We start from the raw sequence: 14,345 nt of genomic DNA on the forward strand, positions 1-14,345 counted from the left end.
GCGGGAAAAAGATGAGGCTTTCTGCTCCCGTAAAGATTTACAGCCTCGGAAACCCTGTACAGGGTCTCTATGAGTCAGGACCGACTCCACGGCACATAACAACAACAACAAGCCACACAAAAGTAGGTCAGAGTTCACATGCTAGACAGTGTATGAGACAGACAGATGTCAGCCCTTTCTGACATCTGACACTGTGGGTTCGTTAATTCTCTGTAACAACTCAAATTGTTCTCACAGAATGCACCATACTTACAAGAGGGCTTCAGAAAGTTCATGGAAATTTTTCATTTTCTTTTAATTCCATTTTTCACAAACTTTTTGAAACCTTATATAGATTTATTACCATCAAAAAGGACACAAATGGAGCTCCATATAGGTAAGGGTACAGAAGGATTCATAGTGCATGTCTCAAAGGATGCACTACCCTTTGCTGTGTGTTGTCATCACCCAGGAAACCCTGTTTGGGCCTTGGGCCGCTCAGAGCTTTTATCAGGCTTACCATGTAGCCATTACTTGTGAGGTTTAGTCTTTACCAAGTCCTCACGTGGTCCCTGTTTGTCTGGTCAGTCATCCACTTTAGCCTCAGGTGTGACCCAACTAAAACAAATTGAAAATAATCTGCCAGTTTGCTTTTTGCAAAGTTAAATTGAGAAGCATAGATTTATGTCACATTGTGTTTGGTTTCATTTTTGGCACTTAAAATACAGTTACTGAATTTACAGATATTTCAAGTCCCTGGGATTGTTGTCTCACCTGTAATAAATTAACTCTTAATCCAAGCTTGTCCCATATTGTTAGTATATTAAGTTGTTTTTATTAAGTGTCTTTGTAGGGTTTCCCTGGTGGGTTTGACCATCATCCTTGCAATTAGTAGCCCATTGCTTATCTTAAAGCACCACACCCAGATTCTATATTAAGTAGCAGTTTTTAAAATCCAAATATAGGACTGCATTTGTCATTAGAGAGTTTTCTAATTAGCTTCACTGCATTCTTGGATTCTGATTGTTTGGTTCATTACAATGGCTGTAATTTTTCCCTACTATAAGCCTTCTTCCCACCGCCTTCTTCCCACCATCTCAATCCAGCTATTAAAAATGTTTCCCAGGCAAGATCAAATATAGAAAACTAGTAGAGATGATCTTGATTGATAGCAATCATTAATAATTATTTTGTGGAGATAAATCTGTAGAACACAATATGAGTCATTTTTACTTAAAAGCTTAAAAAACATACTTTCTGTAGTTTGGCATGTAGGGAGTAACCATGTACACTTAAAACTGATCTGATCATTTTGATACTTCTTAAGTTTAGAATTATTTTAATACTTCTATATCTGAACCCAGTTTTAAAAATATTTCCAGGAAATCCCCTTACCCAGGATATATTGAACCTCTATCAGGAACCAGATGGAACAAGAAAGCTGCTGAACTATTTGCTTGATAATTTGGCAGGTACTGCAAAAAGAAGTAAGTAATTGTTTGTTTAAATCACTTAATTAGGAAAACATGTAAGAATATTGCTTAATTTTGTAATTTATGTTCAACTAGTGTCAACTGAACAACCACCTCCAAGATCTTGGATTATGTTACAAGAACCAGACAGAACAAGGCCAACTGGTTGGTAACCTTGGTTTTTTCCTTGTACTTTTACTTAATCTCTATAAATGCAGCAGTATTGTTCAAATAACATCAATTATGAGCATCATTAAGATAGAATACTTTAGGTTGATTTGGTTTGGGAGGTAATAGTAAAGATTTACTAAGTTCTTGTACATCTGGCATCTGTGTATTGTGCTATAGAAAGTATGCTATATAGCTGGTCTGCTCAACTGGGGCAGTTTTGTCCCTAGGGAACATTAGACATTTTTGGTCCATCACAACTTGGTGGAGAAGAAGATGGGCTGCTGGCAACCTGGTGGGAGAAGCCAGAGATACTTTTAAATGTCTTGTAGCTCATGGAGCAGCCCCCTACAACAAAGAGTTAACTAAGTCAAAATGTCATTAATACTACTGTTGAGAAATCCTGGCAGGATTTGATCAAATTCAGTTACATGTAAACACACCAAAATCTTCCTTGGAAGTTTCCACATTCTTGCACAAATCCTTCATGTTCCAAATATATTTTACAGTACAGAATTGTAAGACAGTCAAAACCCTCACTTGAGAGAGAAATTTAACTAATGACCTCTAAATTCTATTTAACCTAAATTTTGTCAGAATAGTTGAGGCATTTACATGGTGTGTGTAAAAGGATTTGGTCTGTGATAGCTTTCTTTTTGTATTCATTACAGTAGTTGGTTTTAAACTTCTGAAAAATCATCCATTGAAAATCTTGGTGAAGCACAGTTCTACTCTGATACACATGGGGTTGCCATGAGTCAGAATTGACTCATATAGCAATAGGTTGGTTCTATAGAAGAAAATTTTGGGCAGATATTAGTAAGGAAATAGACTGCCTGTCGAGTTTGCACATTCTATATTAACTTCGGTGGAGAGGTGGCAGGAGTGTAAAAATGAGAAGCCTAGATGCTAAAAGGCTCAAGAACTTAGTCTTTTAGCTTTCAAATCTCATGTGTTCTTCTGTAGCAGGCATGTATGGTAGTTTGTTCACATTATCTGCTCTTTTGTTAACCATATTTTTTTTATGTCCCCCATGTCTGGTGGTGGTGGTGGTGTGTGATGGAGTAGATTCCTACTCATAGCTATTCTGCATAAGTTTTCTGAGTCTGTAAATTTTTACAGGAGCAGAAAGCCTCATTTTTCTCCTGTGGAACAGCTGGTAGTTTTGAACTGCTGACCTTGAGGTTATTAGCAGCCCAACTCGTAACCACTACGCTGTAGTAGTTTATCGTTGAATATATATTGAATGAATAGAGTCAAACTTAAGCATTTAAATTAAACTGTTACTGAAATTAATATATTTTCCCTGTCACGTGTGTGAATAAGTAAAGTTATCTTTCCTACAGCCTTGTTTTCTGTCATGTGCTATAATGTTCTTTGTGATAAATATGCGACCCGGCAGTTATACGGCTACTGTCCATCATGGGCACTCAATTGGGACTACAGGAAAAAGGCCATTATTCAAGAAATCTTGAGCTGCAATGCTGATATCATAAGTCTTCAGGTAAGCCATACAGACAAGTTTTTGTTTAAACTTCACAGTTCTCCAAACATTAATAAAAGTAGGGTGTACATTTGAATGCATTCACTGATAGAATTCAAGTCCCAGCTTTTGCAGCTCTTAAAATACTAACTTTTTAATAGCTTTTTAGTGACTCCTGGGAGCATTCTCTACCTACTTTGCTTCTCAACACTGTTTTCTAGATTAAATAAATGGGTTAAATTGGCTCGTAAGCATTTCCTGTGGCTGCTTGAATAGTCAGTCACCTTTAACCACCTAATAAGCCTCACACTATTTTTTAATGGAGTGGCAATGCTAACTAAATTGTTACTGGATTGCCAAGGTGCAATGTTGTTTTACCACCAGTGTTACTAAAATAATTTATGTGACCTTAGCTAAATCCTCATGGGCTTGGAATTAAGATCTATAAAGTCCTTTCTCTAAGATTGTTGTTCCATGTCAGTTTTAAAATACAAAGAGAAGGGTTTTTATGTTCTCCTTTCCTTCACTCATAAACAACAAAGAATAGACAGTTGTTACCTATAAAATGGCAAGCACTTGTTCTGATTACAGATAAGTTACTATGGAAAAATTGGTAAACAATTGCATTGTTTACTCAGCAGATCTGTCCTTTGAAATCATTTCAAACTCTCAAATATGCATAGGACTAACTTTATCTTAGAAAATAACTTTGCCATTTATAATTTTCCAGGAGGTTGAAACGGAACAGTATTACAGTTTTTTTATGGTAGAACTGAAAGAACGTGGCTATAGTGGATTCTTCAGTCCCAAGTCTAGAGCTAGGACAATGTCAGAACAAGAAAGAAAACATGTTGACGGCTGTGCAATATTCTTCAAGACAGAAAAGTAAGTCATTTTATTTCTCAAAAAGAAAAATTTCCCAATATTTCCATAGTTGGGACCAAGATTATGGAAATTAGTTAGCCAGTATAAGAATGAGACACTATTGACTTGGAGGTTTTTGTTTCTTTTTTCAGTCACTATGCGTTTTGCTTTGGAGACATATATAAAGTACTGTTGTTTCTTCAGGTGTTTACTAGGGTTTAACTGTAATTGTTACTGAAACGCCATGTAGCTAACAACATGCCTTCTAAGATGGTGGAGAGATTCTGTAACCCACGCTTTAAAAAAGAATTGTTTTTAAATTATAAGGTAGAGTATTTCAACATGAAACCTAAACAGAAGGTAAAGGTATTTATTTCAAGATGCTGTTTGTAGCAGTGACAAACTTAGAACAACTTCAAAGTTAATAGGAAAACTTGGTGTACATTGTAGCGGATTTTATGTAATGTGATTTAGTGCCATCATATCTGTTAGGAATTTTGGGAAAACTACATTTTCCACAAAGGTATTATATTGGTATTTCAAATTCTGTGTTTGTGTGTGTGTGTATTTGTTTTTGTTTTAGATTTACTTTGGTTCAGAAACACACTGTTGAATTTAATCAGCTAGCAATGGCAAATTCAGAAGGGTCTGAAGCTATGCTGAACAGAGTCATGACAAAAGATAACATTGGAGTTGCAGTACTGCTAGAACTTCGAAAGGAATTGATTGAAATGTCATGTGAGTGACCCTTTCACTTCCTATAAAATTGATCTCTAAAATTTAAATGTTCTGACTTAACATCGCCAAGAATAAAAACAAAAATGCATTATATAATTAATGGTTTTGTCTTAACACCTGAAGAAACTCAGTGAGAATCTAAATCTTAAAACGATTGTTATTTTTTTTCTTCTCTACTATAAAATTTACGATGTGAAAGCATTGTACAAAAAAAGTATTTCAAACTTTGAAAGGTATAAAGCAATGTAGGCTATATATATATATGTATACGTGTATTTTTTCTTTCAAGAATTTTTCACATGAAAGAAATGTTAAGTGAATACTAGTGAAAATAACTTCAGAGATAAGAACTCCATACCTTTCCATAACTTGTTGACAACAGGAATACCCTATAAGCTTCTCTTCCTGACCCACTCAAAATTATTTTAAAGGTCTTGAGTTTTGAATAAATGGAACACTTGTTTCATAGTAAAAGTAAATTTAGTATGGCCTTATGTTAATACTTATGCTTTTTGTCACTTGAGAAACAATTGGATCTGGGAGATTTTAGCCTGGAGGATAGGAAAGGTGAAAAATAGAATAGAATAATTATCTTAAGTATATCTAAGAAAGATTTAATTTTGTCAGGCTGTATGTAGGACATCTAAACTAAGACCAAAAGTTTCAAAGAAGCGAAGTTTTTAAAAATCCAAGTTGTCTCAAATAGAATGTACTATCTACATATAAGTAGTGAATAGAAATATCAACCAGAGGCTTAGTTATCTCTCTTTCTCAGGGAAACTGTTAGTAATTTTTTACATTTTAAGACTCTGAGGTAACTTGATGTCATATTTTTGTTTCTTTTTGTCTAATAATATAGCTGGAAAGCCACATCTTGGTACAGAAAAACAACTTATTCTTGTTGCTAATGCTCATATGCATTGGGATCCTGAGTATTCTGATGTGAAACTGGTACAAACTATGATGTTCCTCTCAGAAGTAAAGAACATTATTGATAAAGCTTCTCGAAACCTCAAATCCAATGTAGTGGGAGAATTTGGAACTATTCCACTTGTCTTATGTGCAGATCTTAATTCTTTGCCAGACTCTGGTAAGAAAAGAATGTTTTTTTATATATAAAGCTTTTTCACCTCAAAGTATTTGTGTAATATACTTCTAATAATTTAATTACAGATTTAATCTAAATGAAAATTCAGTTTGTAGTGGCAGCTGTGAATCAAAATTTTAAAACAATACAATTTTTTTTATCATGGGATAGAGGGACCATTTTGAAAATTAAACAGTATTAAAATCTAATGTAGAAGGGCATTAATCATTTTTGATAAGCACAAAAAGGATAGCTTGAAATAATTCATTAAAGGACATATCAATTGTGTTTTGTTATCTTCAAGTCCTATGAAATCCAGACTTTAAAAAAAGTATTAGGTCAACGTCTTTGGGATTCCAGCATGTGCTAATAGGAGAGGACTGCAAATAGTTTATGGAAAAGCAAAGCTCGAGATAGTGGAATTGTTCCATGAATTTTTTGAAGCCCTTTGTTATAATCAAATCACCTTTTAAATTTGAACATAGATTGCAGAGTCTCAAATTTTATTACTTTTGTTGGGCCTGATTAGAAAAATACACGTCATGTGGAAATTTAGATCCTTTATTTACACAGATCGTGCAAGTATTTTTAACAATATAAAAATCATGGATCTTGATTAGTACTACAATTAAACTTCTGTAGAACAATACAGAAAGCCTGATTCTTAAATACATCTCTATGGATAGTACAGTAACTAACTACATCATGATCCTTATAATAATAAACTGTTGTTTTTTGCCATTGAGTTCTAACCCAAAGCGACCCTCTATGGGGTTCATGAGGAGTGGCTGGTGAGCTTGAAGTTCATTCAGCCTTACAGTTTAAACCAACTTTGCAGTCCAGCGTATTAACCCATTGTGCCAAACCAGGACTCCCTAATAAATTAAAAGCCACTAAGTAATATTCTTTTTTGGTTATCATTTCTCATATACATAAGAATACTTTTCCTGGGGTTTATGTATGCAGACACATGCTTTGGATTGATTAAATTCAGAATTACATGATTGCCATCACAATAGAAACCATGGAGAAAATCAAAATTAGACTAAAATTCGTTTTCTGGGAAAATAAATGTATCTGTATTCATCCCATTCAGTTATCTGGGGAGTACTGCAGCAGTTGAGGATTGTTCTCTGGCAGTATCTTTATATGCTTTTCATTCTGTATAGTTAACAAAAGTATACAAGGGACAAAGAGAATCTAATCAAATAACATGCATCGTAAGAGCCATTTCAGTGATGAAAATTGTTAAGTGCTATCAAGTCAGTTCTGAGTCATAGCAACCTGTATATAAGGTTCCCAAGGAGCATCTGGTGGGTTTGAACCACTGACCCTGTGGTTAACAGTTCAGTGCTTATACTACAGTGCCACACCAACACTTTAAATAGAGAACACATGGAAAAATGTTCCATCTTGCTGACTAATTAGATGGAAGTTAAAATATATTTGCTGTGTCCATCTTCTGCTTAGGAAATAATGACTACAGGTGATATTTCTCTGTAAGTAACGGCATTCTCTTTCATAGTTGATGATATTGTTAAATGCAAATTTAATCAAAATCTTGGAATTTATACCATACAAATAATTTAGCATAAGCAGAAAGCTGTGTACTAAGATGCTGATTGTGGTGTGATCTTTTAACAAAATTGAGACAACCTGAATTTTAAAAACAAGAGAACTAGTTTCTCAAATATACACAATTATTGTTGCAATATGCAAGATAATTGAGAAGAGACACATGAACATATGTGATTCAGTGTTAGATATTTAAAAATGAAGTATACTCTACACTGTAATTGAAGCTATGTGAAATGGATTTGGACAAGTATTGGCAAATATAAAAAGCAAAATGATGAAGCATTTTAGAAAGTGAGGATATGTATGTTGGAAACCACTTACTGCTGCATGATCTTTACATTGTTGTCCTAACAGTGTACTCATACAGTATATTATGTCATACAGTGTAATATTATACTCATAACTTGATAATAGAAAAACTTTATTATAGGTGTTGTAGAATATTTGAGCACTGGTGGAGTAGAAACAAATCATAAAGACTTTAAAGAACTGAGATACAATGAAAGTCTTACGAACTTCAGCTGTAATGGGAAAAATGGAACAACCAATGGAAGGATCACTCATGGTTTCAAGTTAAAGAGTGCCTATGAGAATGGCCTGATGCCTTATACAAATTATACATTTGATTTCAAGGTGAGTTTTGAGATGATGTGCTTTTTAAAACTTCTCCTTTTTTGGACAGTCTCATACTTCATGCCCCACCCCACATCCCACCCCCAAAACAAAACAAAAAACTTACTGGTATCAAGTTGATTCTGACTCAGCAACCCTGTATAGGGTTTCCAAGACTGCAAATCTCTAAGGAGCCGAAAGCCTCATCTTTTTCCCATAGAGTAACTAATGGGTTTGAAGTATCAACCTTGCAGTTAGCAATCTAGTGACTATTCTACAGCACCACCATAGCTCCTTTGTAGCTTCATATGCCTTTAAAATATGGGTGTATATTTATATTGAAATTAACCAATCTTGAGTTGGTTGACAGTATTTTTTTATTACCCTTCTGTAGAATATCACGTGACTTATGTCTCATCCTTAACTTTATAGATAATTAAGACAATTTCCAGGATAAGAAGTCAGATGAAGTAATAATAGTAAATCAGTTCCTGAGGTAGCATCCACATTTTTTTGTGTTGTTTTTTAAAGCTATTATGTTTGTATATGCACAGTACTGTTAGCTGAATATGTAGTACCATCAAGATAGATTACTTTGTTTTTCAATGTTTTCATAAAAGACATGGTGACATCCACTGCCAATAAATAAGTAAGTATATGCTTACCATGCTTAACCTTACTTACTAGGTAATGAGCTCCACTCATAGATTGTAAATTTGAAAAGGGGCTTTGATTAATTCTATAGGGAGGTGCTGTGGGCTTGGGAGACAGATAGCAGCCATACCAAACAAGCAGATTCTTTGACGTGGTGAATAGATGTGAAATCATTTACTACAGATTAAACATAAGTAAGCCTGTGTTAACTTACTGAGTACCATTATTATTTAATGTGCTGTCATTTGAGATGAGATAATACTATCGCTCATGTTTTCATTTCATTGAAGCCATGTTCTTTGAGTCGCAAAATGTTTTATGTTATCTATTTTTAAATGTTTATACAGTATATTTTATACTTATGGGTCTTTTTGCACAGTTAACTGTTTTGAATGTGGACCATTTTCTTAGTGACTGTCACCATTTTTACTATCAGTGATTGTTTGGGGCTGTATTGCTTGCATTGTTCAGCCATCCTTTCTAGTCACTTTTGCATTTCTGTTCACTTAAATCCTAAGTTTTTGTTTTTAGCCTACTTGTAAAATAATCATTTCTATTAGAGCATAATTAAGAACTTAGATATTGCTGGCCTCCATTGCTTACCTGTCAGTTTGTAATACTGTGGTGGCTTACATGTTGCTATGATTCTGGAAGTTATGCTACCAGTATTTTAAAAACAAGCAGGGTCACCCATGGTGGATAGGTTTCAGCTGAGCTTCCAGACAAAGACAGACTACTTCTGAATATTTAGTCACTGAAAACTTTATGAATAGCGGTAGAGCACTGTCAGATAGCACCAGAATATTGAATATAGAAACATGATGAAGAACACCAGAATATTGTCAGATATAGTCATATTCATCATCAAAAAGAACATTTCAAGATATATCTTGAACTACAACTCTATCTGTGATAGGATAATATTCATATACATACAAGGAAGAACAGTTAACACAACACAAATTTATGCACCAACCACTAAAGTCAGTGATGATGAACTTAAAGAATGCTATGAACTTCTTCAGTCTGAAATTGATCAAACATGCATTCAAGATGTATTGATAATTACTGGTGATTGGAATGCAAAGGTTAGGAACAAAGAGGAAGGATTAATAGTTGGAAAATATGGTCTTGATGATAGAAATGATGCTGGAACTTGCATGATAGAAGTTTGCAAGATAGTGACTTCTTCATTGCAAATAACTTTTTAAACAACATGAAAAATAGACCTCACCAGATGGCATACACAGAAATCAAATTGACTACACCTGCGGAAATAGACATTAGAAAAACTCCCATGTCCTCAATCAAAACAAGGCCATGGGCAAATATAGAACAGACCATCAATTGCTTATATGCAAGTTCAGGCCAAAGCTGAAGAAAATTAAAACAAGTCCATGAAAGCCAAAATAAGACCTTGAACATATCCCACCTGAATTTAGAGATCATCGGAAGAGCAGATTAGATGCATTAGACACAGAAGACCATAAGAGTTTTGGGATGGCATCAAGTACATCATACATGAAGAAAGCAAAAGGTCATTAAGAAGACAAGAAAGAAGGAAAACACCAAAATGGATGTCAGAAAGAGACTCTGAAACATGCTCTCCGGTGTAGAGATGCTAAAGCAAATGGAAGAAATGAGGAGGTCAAAGAGCTGAATAGAAAATTTGAAAGGGCAGCTCAAGAAGACAGAGTCAGATACTGTAACGAAATGTGCAAAGACCTGGATTTAGAAAACCAAAAGGAAAGAATATGCTCAGCATTTCTTAAACTGAGTGAACTGAAGAAAAAATTCAAGCCTCAGTGTGCAGTATTGAAGGATTCTATGGACAAAATATTGAATGATGCACAAAGGATAATAAGAAGTTGGAAGGAATACACAGAGTGACTATACCAAAAAGAAATGAACGATGTTGAGCTATTTCTTTTTGGTATAGTAGCATATGATCAAGGGTTAATGATACTAAAGGAAGACATCCAAGGTACATTGAAGGCATTGGAAAGGAACAAGACTCCGGGAATTGATGGAATACAAATTGAAATCTTTCAGCAAACTGATAAAGCACTTACTTATCTATGCCAAGAAATTTGGAAGACAGCTACCTGGCCAACTGACTGGAAGAGATCCATATTTATGCCCCTTTCAAAGAGAGGTAACCCAATGGAATGTGCAAATCATCAGACAATATCATTAATATCACCTGCAAGTTAAATTTTCTAAAGATAATTCAAAAAATGGTTGCAACCATACATTGACAGAAAACTTCTAGAGGTTCAAGCTGGATTCAGAAGATTCCTTTGAATGAGGGATACCATTGCCAACATCGGATGCGTCTTGGCTGAAAGCAGAGACTAACAGAAAGATGTTTACCTGTGCTTTATTGACTATGCAAAGGCTTTTTGGTTGTGTGGATCATGACAAGCTAGGGACAATGTGGGGAATGAGGAACTTGTATACAGACCAAGAGGCAGTTATTTGAACAGAACAAGGGAACAGTGAATGGTTTAAATTTAGGAAAGGTATGCGCTAGGGTTGTATTCTTTCACCATACTTACTTAGTCTGTATGCTGAGCACATAAGCTGAGAAGCTGGCTTATGTGAAGAAGAATGTGTGATCATGATTGGAGGAAGGACTCATTAACAACCTGTGATATGCTTTTGATATAACCATGCTTACTAAAAGGGAAGAGGACTTAAAATACTTAATAATGAAGTTCAAAGACCATTGCCTTCAGTATGGGTTGCACCTTAATATAAAGAAAACAATAATCCTCACCACTGGACCAATTAATAACCTCTTTATAAATGGAGAAAAGATTGAAGTTGTCAAAGACTTCATTTTGTTTGGCTCAACCATCAACACTCATGGAAGCAGCAGTCAAGAAATCAAACGAAGTATTTATTGCATTAAGCAAATCAGCTGCACAAGTCTTCTTTAAAGTATTCAAGAGTGGAGTTGTCAGTTTGAGGTCTAAGGTATGCCATACTCAAACCATGGTGTTTTCAGTAACCTCATATGCATGTAAAAGTTGGACAGTGAATAAGGAAGACTGTAGAAAAATTGATGCATTTGAGTTATGATGTTAGAGGAGAGACTATAACAGTACCATGGGCCACCAAAAGAACAAACCAATCTGTTGAAAGAAGGAAAGCCAGAATATTGCTTGGAAGCCAAGATGGCTAGGCTTTGTCTCTGATACTTTGGACATATTGTCAGGAGGGACCAGTCTCTGCAGAAGAATATCATGCTAGGTAAAGTGGAGGGTCAGAGAAAAAGAGGAAGACCCCCCCCAACGAGGTAATTTGGCACAATGGCAGGAACAATGGGCTTAAGTGTAGCAGCAATTAATGATGTTGATGCAGGACCAGGCAGTGTTTCATACTGTTGTACGTAGGGATCTCTATAAGTTGTTACCAACTTGATGTCCCCTAACAACATCAGTTGCTGACCTGGAGATAGGAAGAAGCTAATGTGCTTAAATACATTTGACCAAGAGCATATAAGACCAAACATGCCTTCAGAGAAATTATAGGAAAAGAAGGCAAACCAGCAGTTACTTGACAGTGTGCCAAGTGTTTGTTGTGCCTAGGTGCTGAGGAGGATATGGTGGATGGGTAGTGATCCAGCCCTTCCTCTGGAGCTGGTGGTCTGATAGAGAAACAGCAGTGGCCTTCTCATGAAGGGCCTTTTTGTCTCATGAAAATTTTGTAAAGACCCAGATTGGAAGGTGTGTGAATGATTATTGTTCCTAAACCCTCATTAATAACTGAATTTGACATTTGTGAGGGTGCATTTGGTTTATGTAGAATCATCTCTTCTTGCAAGCTAGGAAGTTTGTTTTGTTTTGTTTCCTAAATAATGATTGTACATATATGTCTTAAGGAGCTCTGGTAGCGTAGTGGTTACGAATCAGGTTGTGAACCGCAAGGTCAGCAGTTCAAAACTACCAGCTGTTCCTCAGGAGAAAGATGAGGTGTTATGTTCCCGTAAAGATTTACAGCCTCGGAAACCCTGTACAGGGTCGCTATGGGTCGGAATCAACTCGACGGCACTTAACAACAACAACATATATGTCTTAAGAGCCTTTAGTATTTCAGTAATATCTTATGTGCATGCCTTGTCTTTTTTACTTCTGTTTTTCAGGGTATAATTGACTACATCTTCTGTTCTAAACCTCAGCTGAACACTTTAGGCATCCTGGGACCTCTGGACCACCATTGGCTACTTGAGAACAATATCAGCGGTTGTCCACACCCACTCATCCCCTCTGACCACTTCTCACTTTTTGCACAACTGGAGCTCTTACTGCCTTTCCTACCCCAAGTCAATGGCATTCACCTTCCTGGTAGGAGGTAGTCAAGTATTTTCAGAGGACAACCTCAATTTAATGTATCAGCTCGCAAAAATCTGAACATAGGGGAGTGAGGTGTGACCCTAGGGACTATTTTTTTTATTTTTAAATGATGATTTAAATTTTCAATCTGATTATTTGGTAAGGATAAGGTATGAAAGCCAGGTGCTAGCAACAAAATTCTGAGCCCAATATGCTTTATATACTGTTAGACAGGGATTGGTGTGTTTGCACCTATCTTTAATTTGTTACAAGTAATTTTCCTGTTTCTTCTCTCCAATACAATATTTTCATGCCTTGAAATAGGAAAATGTTTGAGCAGCATATTCTCTTTGCACAGAACTCTGTAGCACTACTTTTTTTGAGGCCAGTAGTAACATCCAGAGATCATTCACTCATACTTTACTCCCTCCTTTTTCAGACTTGTTTGTAAAAAAGAGAGTTTGAATTTAGCCTTTATGATTGTATATGATCCACAGAAGACCTGATTTGTGAAATTTTTGTACTTAAAAAAGAATCAGATTTGGAAATGATTGTATTGTAACTAAGGCTAATTCTTTTTACCTGTTTCATATGTTATTAAAAGCCAGCTTGTAAAAGAAGCTGCAACAGACTTTCTCTGCTAATGATTTGCACTGTCAGGGTTTTGTTAGCCCTTTTGTACTACTTTATTTTTAAATTGAGAACATTGCTTTTTAAATCTAAATCTGTTTAAACCTTAGGACATTTTCTGGGACCAGAGACAACTTAGCCATGAATTCCTGATTTTTTTTTTTGAAAACTATCTACCAGGACAGATAAGCTGAGCAATGAATGATCTGTAGGCATTTATGGACTGAATGTAATGGTTGCTCTATGTACATTCTGATGTTTTTAAAACTAACTTTTTTAAGATAAAAACTTAACAGCTGCTAAGGTACAGCTTCTTAACTTCTTTTTGAGATATTTCTTATCCTATCTCCACTGTGCCTGCCTAAATTTGTTCTCACCAAGCACTGCCTGTGCATGCAGAGAAAAATCTGTGCATCGTCTTTTATATTTTTTAAAATACTGTTTAACATTTGTGAGAATTTTATGAAAATGCTTTTGTATGAGCTTTTTGGTGTTTTTTTTCCATTGTGAAGCATTGAATATCACATTTTGCAACATGTTCAAAGAGTGGGTCCCTGGGTCTTTGCTTACCAGACAGACCCACACACTGCTTCTTGGTGTCATTACACAGTGCTGTTTGTCACCCAGAAATGCTACTATCATGTGAATTCTTTTTGCTTTCCATGGATTCCTTAGTCTGTTTGTTTTTTGTTTTTTCAATCATTCCTTTTTTAAGAAAAAATAATTTTCCATTTATGAAGCAG

General features: G+C 35.4%; 1 protein-coding gene across 2 annotated transcripts in view; it reads left to right on the forward strand.

Annotated features, from left to right (window-relative positions):
* The window catches only part of CNOT6 (CCR4-NOT transcription complex, subunit 6), a 59,126-nt gene extending 46,131 nt beyond the window's left edge, over positions 1 to 12,995 (forward strand). Inside the window, exons 4-11 of one of the 2 annotated variants that reach the window (XM_006877255.1) lie at positions 1,362 to 1,466; positions 1,548 to 1,616; positions 2,966 to 3,123; positions 3,833 to 3,987; positions 4,550 to 4,704; positions 5,564 to 5,794; positions 7,800 to 8,002; positions 12,783 to 12,995. In XM_006877255.1, the coding sequence (XP_006877317.1) occupies positions 1,362 to 1,466; positions 1,548 to 1,616; positions 2,966 to 3,123; positions 3,833 to 3,987; positions 4,550 to 4,704; positions 5,564 to 5,794; positions 7,800 to 8,002; positions 12,783 to 12,995 (1,289 nt within the window). The remainder of the gene's footprint in view (positions 1 to 1,361; positions 1,467 to 1,547; positions 1,617 to 2,965; positions 3,124 to 3,832; positions 3,988 to 4,549; positions 4,705 to 5,563; positions 5,795 to 7,799; positions 8,003 to 12,782) is intronic. The other variant, XM_006877256.1, reaches the window with a different exon arrangement.
* Positions 12,996 to 14,345: the final 1,350 nt, after the last annotated feature.

This window comes from Chrysochloris asiatica, unplaced genomic scaffold, assembly GCF_000296735.1.
Source record: "Chrysochloris asiatica unplaced genomic scaffold, ChrAsi1.0 scaffold00450, whole genome shotgun sequence".
NCBI lineage: Eukaryota > Metazoa > Chordata > Mammalia > Afrosoricida > Chrysochloridae > Chrysochloris > Chrysochloris asiatica.